Here is a 21668-nt window from a genome sequence, read left to right on the forward strand (position 1 = left end):
GAAATAATAAAAATCAGAGCAGAACTAAATGAAATAGAGAACAAAATGACAATAAAAAAGTTTATGCAACAAAGAGTTGGTTCTTTGAAAAGATTAATAAAATTGAGAAAACCTTGGCTAGACTCACTAAGACAAAAAGAAAAAAGACACAAATAAAGAAATTCAGAAATGAAAGAGGGGAAGTTACCAGGGCTGCCACAGAAATACAAAGATCATCCACTGGCAACCACCAAACCATTGTCTGTGTCTGAGTTTCTGTTTCTCATTTGTTTGTCTTGTTCTTTTGTTGCTTTTGGTTTATATACCACACACCTGAAATCTATGTAATTTTACTAACAATTGTCACCCCAATAAATTTAATTAAAAAAAAAAAGATCATCCAAGAATGCTACAAAGGACTATATGCCACCAAATTCAATAATGTAGAAGAAATGGACAAGTTCTTAGAAACATACAGCCTTCCTAGGCTGAATTATGAAGATTTGGAAAATCTAAATAGATCGATCACCAGTAAAGAAATTGAATCAGTCATCCGAAACCTTCCCAAAAGCAAAAGTCCAGGACCAGATGGCTTCACTAGTGAATTCTACCAAACCTTCAAAGAGGGTCTAATACCAGTCCTACTCAAGCTCTTCCAAAAAAATTGAAGAAGAGACAATACTCCCTAAGTCATTTTGTACGGCCAACATTACCCTGAACATTATCCTTACCTGGTAAGGATAAAACAAAAAAAGAAAATTACAGACCAATATCTCTGATGAATACAGATGCAGAAATCTTAAACAAAATTCTAGCAAATCGAATGCAACCATGCATTAAAAAGATCAGACATCACGACCAAGTGGGGTTGATCCCAGGGGCACAAGGATGGTTCAGCATATGCAAATCCATCAATATGATACATCACATAAACAAGATGAAGGACAAAATCCATATGATTATATCAATAGATGCAGAAAAAGCATTTGACAAGATACAACATCTATTTATGATTTAAACACTTAATAAAATGGGTATAGAAGAGAAATACCTCAACATAATACAGGCCATATATGACAAACCCTCAGCTAATATCATAATTAATGGTCAAAAACTGAAGCCCTTTGCTCTATGTTCAGGAACATGACAGGGCTCTCCTCTATCACTTCTGCTTTTCAACATAGTTTTGGAAGTCCTAGCCAGAGCAATCAGGCAAGAGAAAAATAAAAGGCATCCAAATTGGGAATGAAAAAGGTAAATTGTCACTTTCTGCAGATGACATAGTTTGTTAGTTAGAAAACCCTAAAGACTCCATCAGAAAGCTATTAGAAACAAAAAACAAATACAGTAAAGTTGCCGGCTACAAAATCAACATACAAAAGTCCATTGTATTCCTATATACCATGTTTCCCTGAAAATAAGACCTAGCCGGACAATCAGCTCTAATGCGTCTTTTGGAGCAAAAGTTAATATAAGACCGGGTCTTATATTATATTATGTTAGATTACATTATATTAAAATATATATTACAATAAAATAAGACTAGGTCTTATATTAATTTTTGCTGCAAAAGATGCATTAGAGCTGATTGTCCGGCTAGGTCTTATTTTCCGGGAAACACGGTACTAACAATGAAACCTCAGAAAAAAAACCAAAAAAAAAAAACATTTTGCAATTGCAACAAAAAGAATAAAATACCTAGGAAAAAAGTTAACCAAGGATGTGAGAGACCTATACACTGAAAAGTATAATACATTTCTTAAAGGAAATTGAAGAAGACACAAAGAAATGGAAAGACATTCCGTGTTCATGGATTGGAAGAAGCAACAGAGTTAAAATGGCCATATTAACCAAAGCAACGCACAGATTTCATGCAACCCCCATTACAATCCCAATGGCGTTTTTTAAAGAAATAGAACAGAAAAATCATCAGATTTGTATGGAACCACAAAAGACCCCGAATAGCCAAAGCAAAACTAAGAAAAAATAACAGTGCTGGAGGTATCACACTCCCTGACTTCAGCTTGTACTACAGGGCAACAATAATCAAAAGAGCATGTATTGGCAGAAAATCAGACACAGAGACCAATGGAATAGAATTGAAAACCCAGAAATAAACACACATAAATATGAACAGATAATTTCGACAAAGAAGTCAAAAACATACAATGTAGAAAAGACAGCATCTTCAATAAATGGTGCTGGGAGAATTGGAAAGCCACATGTAAAAGCATGAAATTAGAGTGCTATCTGTCACTGTGTACCAAAATTAACTTAAAATGGATAAATAACGAAACTTATGACCTGAAACAATAAACTGCATAGAAGAAAACATGAGTACTAAGGTTATGAACCTTGGGTTCCAAGAGCATTTTATGAATTTGACCTCAAAGGCAAGGGAAGTGAAAGCTAAAATAAATGAATGGGACTATATCAAACTAAAAAGCTTCTGCATAGAAAAAGTCATCGACAAAATAAAGAGGCAATCAACCGAATGGCAGAAGAGTTTTGCAAACAATGCCTCCAATAAGGAGCTAATATCCAAAAAAATATAAGGAACTCAGAACTCAACAATAAAAAAACCAACGATCCAATTAAAAAATGGGCAGAGGAACTGAATATATATTTTTCCATAGAAGACATAGTATAAATGGCCAATAGACTTATGAAAAAACGCTCAACATCACTAACCATCAGAGAATTGCAAATAAACACCACAATGAGATATCACCTCATACCAGTTAGAATGGCTATCATCAACAAGACAAATAACAGGTTTTGGAGAGACTGTGGAGAAAAAGGAACCCTCGTAAACTGTTGGTGGGAATGCAGATTGGTGCAGCTGCTATGGAAGGCAGTGTGGAGGTTCCTCAAAAAATTATGAATAGAATTACCGTATGACCCAGCAATCCCTTTCCTGGGTATCTACCCAAAAAATCTGAAAACATTTATCCATAAAGGCACGTGTGCTGCAATGTTCATTGCAGCTTTATTTATGGTGGCCAAGACATGGAAACAACCAAAATGTCCTTCGATAGAAGAATGGATAAAGAAGTTGTGGTATACATACACAACGGAATAGTATTCTGCCATAAGAAAAGATGAAATAGTACCATCTGCGACAACATAGATGGATCTTGAGATTATAATGCTAAGCGAAATAAGTCAGACAGAAAAAGTAGAGAACCATATGATTTCACTGATGTGTAGTATATAAAACTGAAAACAACAAAGAACAAGACAAACAAATGAAGATAGAAAACTCATAGACACAGACAATAGTTTAGTGGTTACCACAGGGTAAGGGGGGAGGAGGGTGGTAGATGAGGGTAAAGGGGATCAAATATATGGTGATGGAAGGAGAACTGAGTCTGGGTGGTGAACACACAATGGGATTTATAGATGATGTAATACAGAATTGTACACCTGAAGTCTATGTAACTTTACTAACAATTGTCACCCCAATAAACTTTAAGTAAAAAAAAGAAAAGAAACAATCCTGTTTATAATTGTATGAAAAAGTAAAATACCTAGGAATAAATTTAACAAAGAAGGTAAAAGACTTGCACTTGCAATATTGTAAGTCACTACTGAAATAAGAAACTGAAGAAAACACAAATAAATGGAAGCACATACTGTGCTCATGGATAGCAAGTTTAGTATTTTTACAGTGTCCAATCCCTACCAAAATACAAATGGTATTTTTCAGAGAATGAGAACAAATAATCTGAAAATTTATATGAAATCACAAAAGACCCCAAATAGCCACTGGCGATACTGAGAAAGAAGAAAGTTGGAGGTATCACACTACCTGATATGAAACTATGCTGCAAGGCTTTTGTAATCAAAACAGCATTGTACTGTTATAAAAACAGACACATATATCAATGGAACACAATAGAGATTCCAGAAATAATCAAATGCTTATATGGTCATTTAATCTATGATAAATGAGGGAAGAATATTCAATGGGATAAAGAGAGTCTATTCAATAAATGGTGTTGGGAAAACCAGACAGATACTTCAAAAAAAAAAAAAATGAAACTAGGCTACCTTCTTACGCCATATACAAGAATAAACTCAAAATGCATTAAAGACTTAAATGTAAAGCCTGAAACCGTAAAACTCCTGGAGGAAAACATAAGCAGTAAACTCTCTCACACTGCTCTTAGTAATATTTTTTTCTGATATATATCTCTCTGGGCAAGGGAAACAAAGGAAAAAAAATAAACAAGTGGGACTACATACATCAAACTAAAAAGTTTTTGCACAGCAAACGAAACCATGAACAAAACAAAAAGACAACCTATTGAAAAGGAGAAGATAGTCACAATGATACTTCCAATAAGGGGTTAATATGTAATATTTACAAAGAACTCATACAACTCAAGTCAAAAAAAAGAAAAATCCAAATAAAAAATGAGCAGAGGACCTGAATAGACGTTTCTCCGAAGAGGACATACAGATGGCCTACAGCCATATTAAAAGATGCTCAACATCCAATATGATCAGAGAAATGCAAATTGAACCACAATGAGATATTACCTCACACCTGTCAGAAAGGCCATCATCAATAAATCAACAAGCAAGTGTTGGTGAGGATTCAAAGAAAAGGGAACCCTTGTGCATTGTTGGTGGGATTGCAAATTGGTGGAGCCACTATGGAAACGGTTTGCAGATTCCTCAAGAAATTAAAAATAGAACTACCTTACGTCCCAGCAATTCCACTTCTGGGTATTTATCCGAAGGAATCCAAAACACTAATTCGAAAAGATATATGCACCCTATGTTTACTGCAGCACTATTTACAATAGCCAAGATATGGAAGCAATGCAAGTGCCCATCAATAGATGATCAGATAAAGAAGTAGTGGTACATATTGACAATGGAATATTACTTGGCCATAAAAAAGAATGAAATCTTTCCATTTGCAACTACATGGGTGGACCTAGAGGGTATTATGTTAAGAGAAATAAGTCAGACTGAGAGAGACAAATACCATATGATCTCACTTATATGTAGAATCTAAAGAACAAAATAAACACACAAACAAAATAGAAGCAGACTCCTAGATACAGTGAACAAAATGATGGTTGCAAGAGGGGAAGGGGACTGGGAAGCTGAGTGAAAAAGGTGAGGGGATTAAGAAATACAAATTGGTAGTTACAGAGTAGTCTTGGGGGATGTAAAGTACATCATAGGGAATATAGTCAGTAATGTTGCAACAACTATGTATAGTGCCAAGTGGGTTCTAGACTAACTAGGGGGATCGCTGCATAAATTATATAAATGTCTAACCACTGTGCTGTAAAGCTTAAACTAATATAAAATAATGATGAAAGTCAAGTGTAACTGAAAAAATAAATAAATTATTAAAAAAAATAAGATTGACTGTTGGAATTTTTTTTAAAAAGACAGAGGAAGAATAAATGCATTCCATAAGCAAACTTTCCTATGGTCCTTTACAATTTACAATGCACTTTCTCACCCATTCATCTTATTCAATCATCTGAGCCATCAGAAAAATGGGGCTATTAATGATTACCTTGCCTATTCTCCCAGGATCACTGAGAGGATAAAAAAGAGGACGATATGAAAGCTTTCTGTAAACACAGGGTAAATAATGTGATGCTCTGAGGATGGTGTGCTGTGTGCAATGCCAGCTCCCAAAGGTGTTCAAACTCCCTGCACATCCAAAAGATTATTTCTACATACTTAGTCTCCCTTCTAAGGGATTTTTGTTTGTTTTAATCTCTGTCTCTCTTTATTTACAATGTTGAAGAAGAGCCATGCAATTCAGGAAATTTCTAGCACTTGTGAACTTTCAGGGAGAAGGTTAAAATTTAAAGGGCAATATTGATTTCTTTTCACATTACTGATTGCAATCCCCTTTCCTTTGGCAGTCCTGAGAATGTTTCCAGGAGTTGGTTGTTACCAGAGAGCTGATTTCAATGATGTATACATACAGAGGGTGCCAAAAAATGTATACACATTATAAGAAAGGAAAAAAAAACTGTATTAAAATTGTAATACTCAATATATACCAATAACAAAAGATGAATACAAGTCATGTATATACATGTTTTTGGCACCCCTGGTACATGGATGCATCCTGAGCAGCATGTAGTCTTTTATGTACAACTAACTGTTCTGGACTTTTCAAAACTTTTAACTTCTTTTTTTTTAAATTAAAATTTATCGGGGTGACAATGGTTAGTAAAATTACATAGGTTTCAAGTGTACAAAATCTTTAACTTCTTATTAAAAGAGTCTATTTTGGAATGCTCTGTTACCATTCCTAAATGCTGTCGAATCTTCAGAAGTAAGATTTTACAACACCTAGCAAATTTAATGAGTATTCCATATCTGCCTCCTCCTTTCCTTCCCCATGTTACTAGCCTAGTTTTTCAAATAGTCATCACCTTTTCCCTGGCCTATTGCAATAGGAGTCTAACTGACCTCCTCTCCTCTTTTCTTTTCTTACCTCTAATTTATTTTTACACGAGGTGTGAGCTTAATCTTTCAGAAACAATCATCTTCCTTGTTCAAAAATTCCTTGAACAATTCTCTATTACTTGAGGAATGAAGACCCAATTATGTCATTCAAAGTGTGCTAACAGCTGACGTTTTTCCTTCTCCTCTCATGTCTACTCAGTACTCAAATCACTACTTACTGTTTCCTTGAATGTTCATCAAAACTTACCACCTTTGTACCTTTGCTCATGCTGTATGTATGCCCCATTATCCACATTCAAATATTTTCTCTTTGACAAAGACTTGGTCCAAATACTACCTTTCTTTATATCTCCAGTCAGGAGTCAGAAATCTTCTCTTCTTCTTCTTCTCTCTCCCACTCCCTCTTCCTCTCCCCCCCAACCCCTGAAAGTTTGTCTGCTTTGGTCTTTGCTGTATCCTCAGCAAACTAGCATTCTGCCTAGCAGTGAACAAATATTTGATAACTAACTAACTTCCATAGTTATTTTTTTTAATTAAATTTATTGGGGTGACAATTGTTAGTAAAATTACATAGATTTCAGGTGTACAATTCTGTATTACATCATCTATAAATCCCATTGTGTGTTCATCACCCAGAGTCAGTTCTCCTTCCATCACCATATATTTGATCCCCCTAACCCTCATCTCCCACCCCCTACCCCCCACCCCCCTTACCCTCTGGCAACCACCAAATCATTGTCTGTGTCTATGAGTTTCTGTTTCTCATTTGTTTGTCTTGCTCTTTTGTTGCTTTTGGTTTATATACCACATATCAGTGAAATCACATGGTTCTCTGCTTTTTCTATCTGACTTATTTCGCTCAGCATTACTCTCAAGATTCATCCATGTTGTCACAAATGTTCCTATATCATCTTTTCTTACCGCCGAATAGTATTCCATTGTGTATATATACCACAACTCCTTTATCCATTCATCTATCGAAGGACATTTTGGTTGTTTCCATGTCTTGGCCACAGTAAACAAAGCTGCAATGAACATTGGAGCACACGTGTCTTTATCTCTAAATGTTTTCAGATTTTTTGGGTAGATACCCAGGAGAGGGACTGCTGGGTCATATGGCAATTCTATTCGTAATTCTTTGAGGAACCTCCACACTGCCTTCCATAACGGCTGCACCAGTCTGCATTCCCACCAACAGTGTATGAGGGTTCCTTTTTCTCCACAGCCTCTCCAACACTTGTTACTATTTGTCTTGTTGATGATAGCCATTCTGACTGGGGTGAGGTGATATCTCATTGTGGTTTTATTTACATTTCTCTGATGATTAGTGACGTTGAGCATTTTTTCATATGTCTATTTGCCATTTGTATGTCCTCTTTGGAGAAATGTCTCTTCAAGTCCTCTGCCCATTTTTCAATTGGGTTGTTTTTTTGTTGTTGAGTTGCATGAGTTCCTTGTATATTCTGGATACTAGCCCCTTATCGGAGGCACTGTTTGCAAAAATCTTCTCCCATTCAGTTGGTTGCCTCTTTATTTTGTCAATGGTTTCTTTTGCTGTGCAGAAGCTTTGAAGTTTCATATAGTCCCATTCGTTTATTTTAGCTTTTACTTCCATTGCCTTGGGAGTCAAGTTCATAAAATGCTCTTTGAACCCAAGGTCCATAAGTTTAGTACCTATGTTTACTTCTATGCAGTTTATTGTGTCAGGTCTTATGCTTAAGTCTTTGATCCATTTTGAATTAACTTTGGTACATGGTGACAAATAGCAGTCCAGTTTCATTCTTTTGCACGTGGCTATCCAATTCTCCCAGCACCATTTATTGAAGAGGCTGTCTTTGCTCCATTGTATGTTTTTAGCTTCTTTGTCAAAAATTATCTGTCCATATTTATGTGGTTTTATTTCTAGGTTCTCAATTCTATTCCATTGGTCTATGAGTCTGTTTTTCTGCCAATACCATGCTGTTTTGATTATTGTAGCCCTGCAGCACAAGCCAAAGTCAGAAAGTGTGATACCTTCATTATTGTGTGTTTTTTTTTCTTAAGATTGCTTTGGCTATTCGGGGTCTTTTGTGGTTCCAAACAAATCTGATGATTTTTTTGTTCTATTTCTTTAAAATATGCCATTGGGATTTTGATGGGGATTGCATTGAATCTGTATATTGCTTTGGGCAATATGGCCATTTTAACTATGTTGATTCTTCCAATCCATGACACGGAATGTCTTTCCATTTTTTGTCTTCTTCAATTTCTTTCAAAAATGTCTTACAGTTTTCAGCATATAGGTCTTTCACATCCTTGGTTAAGTTTATTCCTAGGTATTTTATTCTTTTTGCTGCAATTGCAAAAGGAATTGTTTTTTGTATTTCTTTTTCTGAGATTTCATTGTTAGTATATAGGAAGGCAATGGACTTTTGTGCATTGATTTTGTAGCCGGCAACTTTACTGTATTCGTTGATTGTCTCTAATAGCTTTTTGGTGGAGTCTTTAGGGTTTTCTATATATAGCATCATGTCATCTGCAAAGAGTGATAATTTAACTTCTTCATTCCCAATTTGGATGCCTTTTATTTCTTTCTCTTGCCTGATTGCTCTGGCAAGGACTTCCAACACTATGTTGAAAAGCAGAGGTGATAGGGGACATCCCTGTCGTGTTCCTGAACGTAGAGCAAAGGGCTTCAGTTTTTCTCCATTAATTATGAGATTAGCAGAGGGCTTGTCATATATGGCCTTTATTATGTTAAGGTATTTTCCTTCTATATACATTTTATTAAGTGTTTTAATCATAAATGGATGTTGTATCTTGTCAAATGCTTTTTCTGCATCAATTGATATAATCATATGATTTTTGTCCTTTATTTTGTTTATGTGATGTATCACATTGATGGATTTGCGTATGTTGAACCATCCTTGTGCCCCGGGGATGAACCCCACTTGGTCGTGATGAATAATCTTTTTAATGCAGTGTTGTATTCGATTTGCTAGAATTTTATTTAGGAATTTTGCATCGGTATTCATCAGAGATATTGGTCTGTAGTTTTCTTTTTTTGTGCTGTCTTTACCAGGTTTTGGTATCAGGGTGATGTTGGCCTCATAGAATGAGTTAGGGAGTACTGTCCCTTCTTCAATTTTTTGGAAGAGTTTGTGCAGGATTGGTATTAGATCCTCTTTGAAGGTTTGGTAGAATTCACTAGTGAAGCCATCTGGTCCCGGACTTTTGCTTTTGGGAAGGTTTTGGATGACTGATTCAATTTCGTTACTGGTGATCGGTCAGTTTAGATTTTCCAGTTCTTCATGGTTCAGCCTTGGAAGGCTATATGTTTCTAACAACTTGTCCATTTCTTCTAGGTTGTTGAATTTGGTGGCATATAGTACTTCATAGTATTCTTGGATGATCCTTTGTATTTCTGTGGTGTCCGTGATGACTTCCCCTTTTACGTTTCTGATTTTGTTAATCAGTGTCTTCTCTCTTTTTATCTTAGTAAGTCTAGCCAAGGGTTTGTCAATTTTGTTAATCTTTTCAAAGAACCAGCTCTTTGTCACATTATTTTTTTCTATTGTCTTTTTGTTCTCTATTTCACTTAGTTCTGCTCTAATTTTTGTTATTTCCTTTCTTCTGCTGACCTTGGGTTTTACTTGTTCTTCTTTTTCTAGTTCTTTGAGGTGTAACATGAGGTTATTTATTAGGGAGTTTTCTTGTTTCTTGAGATAGGCCTGTAATGAGATAAATTTCCCTCTTAAAACTGCTTTCGCTGCATCCCAAAAGTTTTGGTAGGATGTATTTTCATTGTCATTTGTTTCTATGTATCTTTTGATCTCTCCTCTAACTTCTTCTTTGACCCAGTCCTTCTTTAAAAGTATGTTGTTTAATCTCCATGTATTTGTGTTTTTTCCCACTTTCTTTTTACAGTTGATATCCAATTTCAAAGCCTTGTGATCAGAGAATATGCATGGTATGATTTCAATCTTCTTAAATTTGTTGAGACTGATTTTATGTCCCAATATATGGTCTATCCTTGAGAATGTTCCATGTACACTAGAAAAGAATGTGTAGTCTGATGTTTTAGGATGAAGTGCTCTATAAATGTCAATTATGTCCATTTCATCTAATGTGTCATTTAGGGCTACTATTTCGTTATTTATTTTCTGTTTGGATGATCTATCCATAGCTGTCAATGATGTACTTAAGTCCCCTAGTATAATTGTGTTTTGGTCTATTTCTCCTTTTAGTTCTGTTAGTAGTTGCTTGGTGTATTTCGGTGCTCCCTGATTGGGGGCATAAACATTGATGACTGTTATGTCTTCTTGTTGTAAAGTCCCCTTCACCATTGTGAAATGTCCATCTTTGTCTCTTGTTATCTTTTTCACCTTGAAGTCTGTTTCACCTGATATCATTATGGCTACACCTGATTTTCTCTGGGTACCATTTGCTTGGAGTGTCAATTTCCACTCTTTCACTTTGAGTCTATGCTTGTCCTAGTAGCTGAGATGTGTCTCCTGGAGACAACATATGGTTGGGTTTAGTTTTTTGATCCAATCTGCTACTCTGTGCCTTTTTATTGGTGAGTTCAGTCCATTTACATTTAGGGTGATTATTGATATGTGAGGATTTCCTGTCATTCTATCTTTAGTTTTCTGGTAAGGCTGTGTCTCCTATGTTTCTTTGCCTTTTTGTTGCTGTCTATTATTTCTGTGTGGTGGTATTCTATGATGTTTCCCTCTGTTTCTTCTTTTATTTCAGTATATATTTCAGTTCTGGATTTTTTTTGAGTGGTTACCCTTAAGTTTATGTAAAAGAAAGTTTGATATTTAGAGTATTCCATTTTCTTCAGCACGCTTACTTTCTCCATTCCCATATTCCGGTTCAGGCCTTTACTCTTCCCCTTTTTGAGTTGTGGTTGCCACAAATTGTCCCTGTTGATGGTGGTCGAATAGCCTCCTTTAGTATTTCTTGTAGTGCAGGTCGTGTATTAGAAAATTCCCTCAGCTTCTTTATGTCTGGAAAGGTCTTTATTCCTCCTTCATATCTAAAGGATATCTTTGCTGGATATATTATTCTTGGCTCATGATTTCTTTCTTTCAATAGTTTGAATATTTGGTTCCACTCCCTCCTGGCTTGTAGAGTTTCTGCTGAAAAATCTGATGATAATCTAATGGGCTTTCCTTTGTACGTTACCGTCTTCTTTTCCCTGGCTGCCTTGAGGATTCTTTCTTTGTCGTTGATTTTAGACAGCTTCAATACAATGTGCCTTGGAGAAGGCCTGTTGGGATTGAGGTAACTAGGTGTTCTATTTGCTTCTTGGATTCGAGGGTCCAGTTCTGTCCACAAATTTGGGAAGTTCTCATCGACAATTTGTTTGAATATATTCTCTGTTCCCGTCCCTCTTTCTTCTCCTTCTGGTATGCCCATTATTCTTATATTGCTCTTTCTGATGGAGTCAGAAAGTTCTTGTAGAGTTCTTTCATTTCTTTTAAGTCTCAAGTCTCTTTCTTCTTCTATCTGTGTCATTTCCAGGTTTTTATCTTCGATGTCACTGATTCTTTCCTCCATCAGGTCAACTCTACTACCTAAGCTGGTTATTTCATTCTTAATTTCTTCTATTGAGTTCTTAATCTCCAGAAATTCTATTTGGTTCTTTTTTAAAATTTCAATCTCTTTCGTAAAATGCTCATGCTGTTCTTTGATTGAGTTTCTGAGTTCCTTTAACTGCCTATCTGTGTTTTCTTGTATCTCGTTGAGTTTTTTCAGAACTGCAATCTTGAATTCTCTTGTCATTTAGGTCACATATTTCTGTATCTTTAAGTGCCTTCTCTGGAGATTTTTCACTTTCTTTCTGAGCTATCTTGTTGCCTTGGTTATTCATGGCAATTACTGGTTTACTATTTCTCTTCCTAGACATCTACAGGAGTGACTTCTGCAACAGGTTGATAGGAAGAGGTCTTTCTTTCGTTTGTCAGTACTTGTTGGTAGAATGTTTTATTATTTCTCCAACTGCAACTTATTTTTCTTCTCCCACACGGTAGTGCTATGTTTTCTCTGCACTATTCCAACTTCTCACACAATGGGGGGATTCCCTGGGAGACGGGCTTCTCCTCTGTTAATAGTTCGTCTAAGTCACAGGGCGCAGTGTCCCGGTGGGTATGCGGAGAGCTTTTGATGTTCCAAAGCTCTTCCAGCTCCTGATTCAGAGCCCGTATGTTTCAGCAGTTCTGTTTACTCCTGCAGGGATCCGCCCAGATAGGTGGGGTCAGGGGCGGGGTGAGTTGTGAGAGGTGGCCCAGAGCAATGGCGGCGACCACCACCACAGCTGGTCCTGCTTCTACAGCTCTCTCCCCTTTGCCGGAACTAGTTGGGCTGTGAATTTGTGTCTGCGTCCACAGTTCTCAAAATAGCAAATTTTCTGTTGTTTTGACCTGACACTGCTTCTGTTTCGCTTCTAGCACCGGGCAAGTGGGGGCGGGTGAGCTCTGGGAGGGGGCGGCTAGTCTCAGTGCCTAAGGCTCCGTTCTCTGCTCGGCAGTGCGGGCTTAAACCACCGTTTTCAGCCTTTTTCCCTGAGTCTTTACTCCGAGGTCTCTGCCGTTTGTGTTGGGTTCAGCCGTGTTATAGGCTGTCCCCTCAGCCCTGTGGAGCCCTGGCGGAGCCCTAGCAGTCCAAGTTCTTCCCTCTCCTGCAGCTGCGGTAGTTCCGGGAAGCAGCGAGCTCGGTGCACTGAGCTGGGTCTGAGTCCTGCGCCCGCGCGGCTCCGTCTCCGTGCACTTCTCCCTTTCCTCCTCCCTCCACGCGCGAATCTCCCACCTGTAGGTGATTTCAGTAGGTAGTGGGCCTCTTCGTCTTGCCTGTCTGCTGTGCAGGGAGTCCTTTGTGGAGTTTTTGTTGTTCGATTCTTTGTAAATTCCAGGGGAGCTTTACAGAGGCTTACCTCACTCTTCCATTTTTCCGGAAGTCGATAGTTATTCTTGAATACCTACTTTTGTTCCAGGTTGTGGGTTAGATGCTGGGGATTCAAGCTAAATAAGACACAGTCCCTTCCTCTAAGGAGTTCATGCTCTGGTGAGGGAGACAGATGTAGAAGGGGACAGTTCTAGCATGGTGTTATAAGTGTTATGTTAGGAGGAAGTAGTGGGTGCTGTGGAATCATTGAGGAAGGGGTACCCAAACCAGCCTGGGGCAGAGTGGGGAAAGAAGTCAGAGAAAGCTTCTCAGAGAGGTTATGCTTGAGGTAGAACTCTAGGGTATGAAGATGTGTGTATGGCGGGTAGGAGTGAAAAAGTAATTCTAGTCAGAGGAAAACGCATAAAACACCATGGCACATTCTGGGAGCTATAAGTAGTTTAGTGTGGTTGGGACATGTATGTGAGGGGAGGACTGGGAGATGAGTCAGAGGTAAAACAGATAATAAAGGCCTTTAGATGCTACAAGTAAGGAGTTTTGGAGTTATGCCATGCAAAACTGGAGAACTTTAAAGGAAGAAGTTGGATGGTAACATGCATTTTCTATCTCTGAATGCAAGAGGGGATAGCATTAAGCCCAGTTTTTAGTTCCCACAGATGTAAATACACTGATACCCAATCTCTGCATCGTGTCTGGTGGGCACAATCCTCATGACTAAACACCTACCAGAAAGATAAAGGGCTTTGTCCACCATGTACTCCTCAGCAAAGCGAATGTGACAAAAGTTCTTTTTGCTTTTCCGAATAGCAATGATCTCTCCACACTGTTCGAATACTTCCACGATGATCTGCTCTGTCCCATTTTCAGGCAGACCACCCACAAATACTGTTTTGCATCCTGGTGGTCGTTCTCGGGTTGCAGGAGGTGGAAGATCTAAGCATAAGTGCAAAAGCATTCGAAATTAAAATTTTTGCTTGGGACAAACCTCTTAGAAACCTAACATTTCCCAGAGATAGCCCTATTGTCTCCACCAGACTTTTGTCTAAGAGTGCCAGAAGCACATGGCCCCCAAGGTGCTCACCTCTGCTCCACAGTAAATTGGTTGCACGGATCTGAAAATCATTTTGGTTTGGTGCTCATAATGTCTACAGGATAAAGACTCAGACCCCTCTGTCTCTCCCATCCAGAGTTCTTTACTTTTATTGTGACAACTCAGCTATGCTCAATTTTCAGTCATTTTTATTAAGAAGACAGTTAGTTGGGGGAAATCCCATTCAGTTTAAACTCAGGAATTCTCAGAACCAGGGTCACTGAGAGAAAGGTTTGTGTAATTCAGTTTGTAGTTATCATATTCTTTCTGTTCATGCTTACTGGAAGAACTGTTTTAGCATTAATTTGACAATGATGGGGTGAACATTTACAAAAATATTTATAGTTCTCAGAATTATTTGGTTGACAATGTCGGCCTGAGAACAAACCATCTTTTTTAGTTTTTCATTTGGTTTTGTGTTTTGATACCATTGAGCCCTTCCTCAAATTCCTCAATAGAGAGGTGAGGTCCAGAGCAAAATACGCAGCATTTAGAGGAAGCTATGAAAGACAGCTGAGAAAGCAAACTCATCTAGGAAATCATTAACTAAAATGAGATAAATTTGGCTACAGAGTCATTAAAAACCTACTTAATGAGATGATTCTCCCTCTACTTAAAAAAATGTGCTTCCTACTCACTCATCTTATACACAAAGCCTGTTGTATCAGCCAGCTCCTTGTTGCTTTATATATATCAAAGCATTTCCAAGCAAAATCCTACAGTTTATAGCCCCCAAAACGAAGCATGATGGTCAAAGGTTTTTCTAGTGTTGGTTTTGTATCTGCAAGGATTTATTTTCTGTAATCTGTTCTCTCCATTCAGCTCTTAAAAATAATTCTTCCAGCTCAAGATTTGGAGAGCTCAATAACCAGTGATTACAGCTCACATACAAAAATAAATGAGTCTGACTTGTAGATTAGGTCCAGGCCCCCACTTGACTCTTATCCAAGTTGGCAAGCAGATGATTTTGGAGTTTCCTTGGGTATCAGCATCTCTAGCTTCCTCACTTTGCTACCATTGTCTGTCTTAATTAGTGTAGCTCAGAATAATCAGGTTCTAATGATGCTTTCTTTCCCTCTATTTAGTTAATGAAAGAGGCAGAGGGATTCAGGTAATTTACAAAGTTTCTGTTAATTTTTTTAAAATGTCTGTAATTTCAAGAGATATATATATATACACACACATATACATACATATGAGAAATTTAAAGGGAAAAAGAAGATAACCTAGTGAGCAGGAATCTGAAATGTCTTAGTCGTGGAAACTGGAGAGGTTATAGTTTTAGCCAAAAAGAGGAAAATGAGGTCCAGAATTTCTTGAGACTCATGCTTCTAAGATTTTAAGAACTGGAAGGGATTCTAGATATCACACTTCCAGTGATTCCCAGCTCTAACAGCACAGTAGAATCAACTTGGGAGTCAAACAAAGAACCAAATAATGCCTGGGCCCCACTCCAATGAATCTAATTTAATTAGCCCGGGGTAGAGCCTGGGTACCATTTTTTTTAAAGCTTCTCAGGCAACTGTAATGTGTAGCTAGGGCTGAAAACCACCGACTTGATCTAAACTCATATTACAGAGGAAAAATCTTAGCTGAGTAAGGTGGAGTGACTCATTCAAGATCATGAAGTTAGAAAGATAAGGAACATGAAATTGGAGCAGGTAAACCTGGATTTAAACTTTAACTTAATTATTCACTGTCTGCGTGACCTTGGGAGAACCTCTGAGAACCTTAGTTTTCATCTCTGAAATAGGGATACTGTCTTCTACCTTACAAGGATTATTGCAGGATAATTGATAACCTACTCTCTACATTGCATGAAATATGCACTTGATAGCTTCCCAATAAATAGTAGTTATTATTGTGTTATTATTATTTACTATTATAGAGCCCAGGTTTCCTAATTACCAGTCTGGGCTTTCTAAAACCTTACCACAAGTCTGGAATAGAATGGTAGCTAAGACCTGGACTTCTAAACTCCCAGCTCCTTGCTTTATCCAGATCTTTAGATAAGACTGGGTTTGGGAAGGAATGACTCTTAGTGATAGAAGAATCTACAACTGTGAAGACACATATGGTTTTGATCATGGAACACAACCCAGCCACTGACTACATAGGTAAATAATTTCAAAGAACATCCATATAGTTAGACCAATGTTTTCAAATCAAAGACTTTAGAATAAAATCCTGTTTCAGGATCCTTCTGAAATTTACTGTTTAAAGGAACTTAAAGGTAAAGAATCCCTTTGTGAAGCAAATAATCACCTTTTCATATTAATTGAGTTGGCTTAGTTAGGTCTACCTTTAGGTTCACTGAGAGACTCTAAGGAGTGTCTGTGTACTGCTGCAGTTATATGTAACACTGAACACACATAACTCTTTCCCTTGACTACATTTGTGGAATTTAAAAATTATGTGATGAAGTCATCACCTTGTTTAGATGTTGTGATTATTCTGTGCTGACTGTCTGCTAAGTAAAAGAATATGAAAGCCACTAAGAGTAGAGTCAAGAATGCTGAGGATTTATTTATTTTCCTTGGGTAAATGCAGAAAGCCTCTTTGATAGCATTTTCTGAGATTTAGGTGTATGTCCCAAGCAAGGTAGTGGGCTGTACTATCTTCCTTAATGGATAGTACTTGTTCTTTAATTAATAGCTCAAAGCACTTTGTTGTCTGGGCCTGATTTTCTAATCCCACTGAAATACAGTGATCTGAGCACAGCAATGATAACTCCATAGGAGAGCAAATACAAAGTGTACCTATTAATCAGGTAATGTGCTGAACTCTTGTAACATACCAATCACCATTCTGGATGGAGAAGAAAACTTCCATGTAAAAGTATTCAACATAACTGAGAGTATGAAGAACTCTACTTTCTGGTAATGGAAAAGGAGGAGTTTCTATTAATTCTAATTACAACTAAGTACCCACTCTGGGGAGCTGTGTAGGGGCAATCAGCATTAAGATTAGAGTCACTGTTGATCTTTGAGAAGTGAGGCAGGGAGCAGCACAGAGGACCTATAAACCACTCGCATCTTGCTTTTCAAAGGAGCATACAGATCACTCATCTGGTTTGCCAGAATTCATATACTGCAGTCTTTGAGTTGATTTTATTAGACAGCCCAAGATTGAAGGCCCTCTAGACAATTAGCAGCGGTCAGATATAGTTTAATGTAATCACAACTGATTGGAAATAATCAGAAGTCTGGCAAATCTTTATTCTCAATTTACCCACTTTCTCAAAATTTCTTTAGAGAACCCAGCCCTAAGGACCAAAGTGAAAGAGGTCAGCCAGTTTTGAGATGGTAAAATGAAAAAAAGCTCTTTTCCTGGCTCCTGGGTGCTTTTCTATGTGCCCAGACACAGATAGAAGATGATATCCTTCCACTTATTCCATGTGTACTGTTATTTCACAGTAAACTCAAAATGCAACCTCTCCATACCGAAGGTCTATCAGCTGGAGTGAAAAATCTTGGCAAAACTGACTTCTCGGGAGAGATGGTACTGCCTACTTTTTTTTTCAGTTTCTCATCCCATCTGCTGCAGTTTTTATTTTTTATTTTTTATTAGTTTCAGGTGTACAAAACAATGTACTAATTTACACCCCTCACAAAGTGATAACCCCCTCCCCCAATCTACTATCCCTCCGACATCATATATAGCTGTTACAATTCCATTGATTCTATTCCCTATGCCATACTTCATGTCCTGTGACTATATATATATGTTATAGCTGACATTGAATCTTTATTGCAGCACTATTCACAATAGCCAAAATATGGAAACAACCAAAATACCCATCTATAGACGACTGGATTAAGAAACTGTGGTACATTTATGCAATGGAGTATTACTCAGTCACAAAGAAGAATTAAATCTTACCATTTGCAATGATATAGACGGACGCAGAGAATATCACACTAAGTGAAATAAGCCAATAGAGAAAGACAAATACCATATAATCTCACTTATATGTGGAATCTAAAAAACAGAATAAATGAGCAAACTAAACAGAAATAGCTTCAGAGATATAGATGGGAGGGGGGTGGGGATGGGGGAGAAAGTAAAGGGCTTAGAAAATACAAATTAGTAGCCACAATATTTCCATGGGGATATGAAAGACAGTTTGGGGAATATAATCATTAATGTTGTAAAGATTTTGTAAGGTGTCAGATGGGCACTTGTCTTATTAGGGAGACCACTTCATGGATGGTGTAGATGCCTGACCACTGCAGTGTACACCTGAAACTGAAGCTGGATAATATTGAATGTCAACTGTAATTATATACTATATATATATATATATATATCGTCATGGGATTTGGAGTACAGCATAGGGAATAGAGTCAATGGAATTGTAACAGTACTGCCCTCTTCTTATACCATCAACTGAGAACTGCTAGTTGGGAATTCAGTAAATCTGACAGCCACTCTGAAAAAGTAACTGTGTTCCAGAAAGCTTTCTTTTGCCATATTTCTTACTCCTGGGAATCAGAGGATGTTGCTTCTAGGACAATGGGCTATTCACCATCTATCTTTAGGAAACTGGTGCACAGTTAGCTCCAGTCTAGTTTGATTCATTGAATTTTTAGACCAGAACTGATTTTGCCTAGTCTAGATCAGTGAGGTTAAGTTACGTACCCAATATCTCATGGCTATTTAGTGGTGGATATCTGGGATACGAAAGCAGGCCTGTGTCACTTCAGGGCTCGAGCACTTAACCGCTACACCACACTGCCTGCTCCACTGAAGGTACAAAGCTTTATGTGCCACCTACCAATTTTCCTTTGTTTTACCTAACACATTTTGAGGGGCTTTAGCCTAGGTGAATAATTATTGGGGTAGATACATTTTTAATGTCAAGAATCATATTTTTAGATCTGATGAAACCTTGGAGGTGTCTAGACTAATCTAACCCAATATCCTTACTTTATAGACAAGGAAACTGAAACCCAAGGAGGTTATGTGCCTAGCCCAAGATCCCACAGGTAGTTGGTGACAAGAGCTTGGAGTAGAACACAATTCTCTTGACTTTTAATCTGGTAGTTTACCCACTATAATATAACACTGTTTTTTTTCACACTTGATGTATATTCACCTAGAAAAGTCTAATGGTCAGTTGGCTATATGTGCCTGAAGCTCAGAAGAGAGATATGTCACCATGTGAGTTAATTACCCCATGATTTCTTGGTTTGCTTTCTAGTCCTCTGACTTCTCCATCCATCCATCCATCCATCCATCCATCCATCCATCCATCCATCCACCCATCTCTCCCTCCCTCCTTCCCTCTATCACTTTAGGAATTTTTATTGAATACCTACTATAGGCCACACACTTCTAAGTGTTTGGGATACATCAGTGGGGAAAAAAAACACAGACAAAAAATCTCTGCCTTTGCGGGGTTTACATTCTACAAATTACATACTTTGTTAAAAGATAATAAGTGTTATAATAAAATTAGAGAGAGTAAGTAGGATTGGGAGTGTGGCAGGGAGAGCTACACTTTTAAATATGTTATCAGGGTCACTGAGGAAGAGACATTTGAGCAAATACTTGAAGGAGGTGAGTGAGTTAGCCATGCAGATATTTAGGAGAAGAGTATTCCAGGTAGAGGGAAGAGCCATTGCAAAGACCCTGTGATGGAAGATTGACTGGTATGTTCATGGAATAGCATGGAGGTCAGTATAACTGGAACTGTGAGTGATGGGGAGGAGAGCAGCAGGAGATAAAGTCAATGAGACAATGTAGAGAGGGAGGGAAAATCACAAGAAGCCTTCTAAAGCATTAAATAGACTTTGGCCATTATTGTAAGATAGGAAGCCATTAAATGGTTTTGAGACAAGGAGGGACATGAACTGACTTAGGTTTTAAAAAAGACCACTCTGCCTGCTTTCTTGAGAATAGCACGTAAGGGGCAAGGGTGAAAGAGGAAGACCATTTAGAAGGCTATTGCAATAGTTCAGAAAAATATATAATTATGAATATAAACTGGGTCATAGCAGGAGTTATCATGAGAGTAGTAGGAGTCTAGATGTATATTTTAAGGTAGACCTGACAGAGTTTTCTAATAGATTAAATATAGTATGTGAGGGATAGAAAGTAGGTAGGGATGATTGTTAAATTTTGACTTGAGCAACCGAAAGGATGCACCTTCCACTATCTGAGATAGAGAAAGACACTAGTGGAGAAGGTTTAGGGGCAACGATTAAGAGTTTTGTCTTGAACATATTACATTTGAAAGGTCTACTTGATATCTAAGTGGAGATATCAGATAGGCAGTCGAATATAAGTTTGGAGTTCAGAGACAAGGTCTGAGCTAAAAATATAATTTAGTGTATTATTGGCATATAGATAGTTTTGCAGCCATATGGTTGGATGAGATCATCAAAGGTATGATTGTAGATAGAGAACAGGTCCAAGAACTAAGTCATGGAGATCTCCAATGATAAGAAGTCAGGGAGAACAGAAGATTATCAGCAAAGGAGACTGAGAAGGACCAACCAGTGTGGTGGGAGGAAAACCAATAGAGTGGTGTCTTGGGAGTCCAATTGAAGAAAGCATATCGATGAGTAAGGAGTAATCAACTACATCATATATGGCTATTAGGACTATTAGGAAGAGAATTGAGAACTGACCACTGGATTTAGTAGTATTGTAAGGTCACTAGTATTCACAAACAAGGGATGTTTTGATAGAGGGGTGGGGCGATAGCATAAATGAAGAAGATTTATGATAGAATAACTGGAAACTGCTAGTAAAAATTAAGTCTTTTGAGGATTTGCTGCAAACTACTTTTGCTCTTTTAAATTATGAAATGTTGGAATTCCTCAAGGTGCTCTGCTTGGTCGTCTTCCCTTCTTGATTCTATACGATCTCTCTGCTGGTCTTATTCATTCTTATGCCTTTAAATGAGCTAATGTTTCAAGAAGGATGAAGGGGTCAACAGTACTAAGTATAGCAGAGATAAAGTAATTTAAGGACTAAAAAGTATCCACTGGATTTAGCACTTAATATTTAAATGGAAATGCATTAGCGTGATGAATGATTAACTACTGCTTTAATTTCAGTACTTTCCACATGGAGGTGTTCCGGGAAAGTGTAGACTTGAAGTTGGCCTGGAGGAGTGTGATATGAGGAAGCAGTTGAACTTGACTAAAGAGTGGGCAAGTGCCAAGTAGAAATGATGGACTGAAAACAGTCACTTAAAGCAGACCAGTGAAAGGCTTTTAAAGTCAGGAGTTGGACTCTGAAT

At 37.7% G+C, this 21668-nt stretch overlaps 1 protein-coding gene across 21 annotated transcripts in view; it reads right to left on the reverse strand.

Moving 5' to 3' along the window:
• The window catches only part of ENOX2 (ecto-NOX disulfide-thiol exchanger 2), a 431677-nt gene that overhangs the window by 113334 nt on the left and 296675 nt on the right, over nt 1-21668 (reverse strand). For 18 of the 21 annotated variants that reach the window (XM_088794720.1, XM_074323652.2, XM_019716148.3 and 15 more), the window contains one exon: nt 14053-14259. The exons of the other annotated variants lie outside the window; for them this stretch is intronic. In XM_088794720.1, coding sequence (XP_088650846.1) covers nt 14053-14259 — 207 coding nt within the window. The remainder of the gene's footprint in view (nt 1-14052; nt 14260-21668) is intronic. 21 annotated transcript variants of the gene reach the window in all.

Source organism: Rhinolophus sinicus, chromosome 18 (genome assembly GCF_057876585.1).
Source record: "Rhinolophus sinicus isolate RSI-liver-muscle chromosome 18, RSI-T2T, whole genome shotgun sequence".
Taxonomy (NCBI): Eukaryota; Metazoa; Chordata; class Mammalia; order Chiroptera; family Rhinolophidae; genus Rhinolophus; species Rhinolophus sinicus.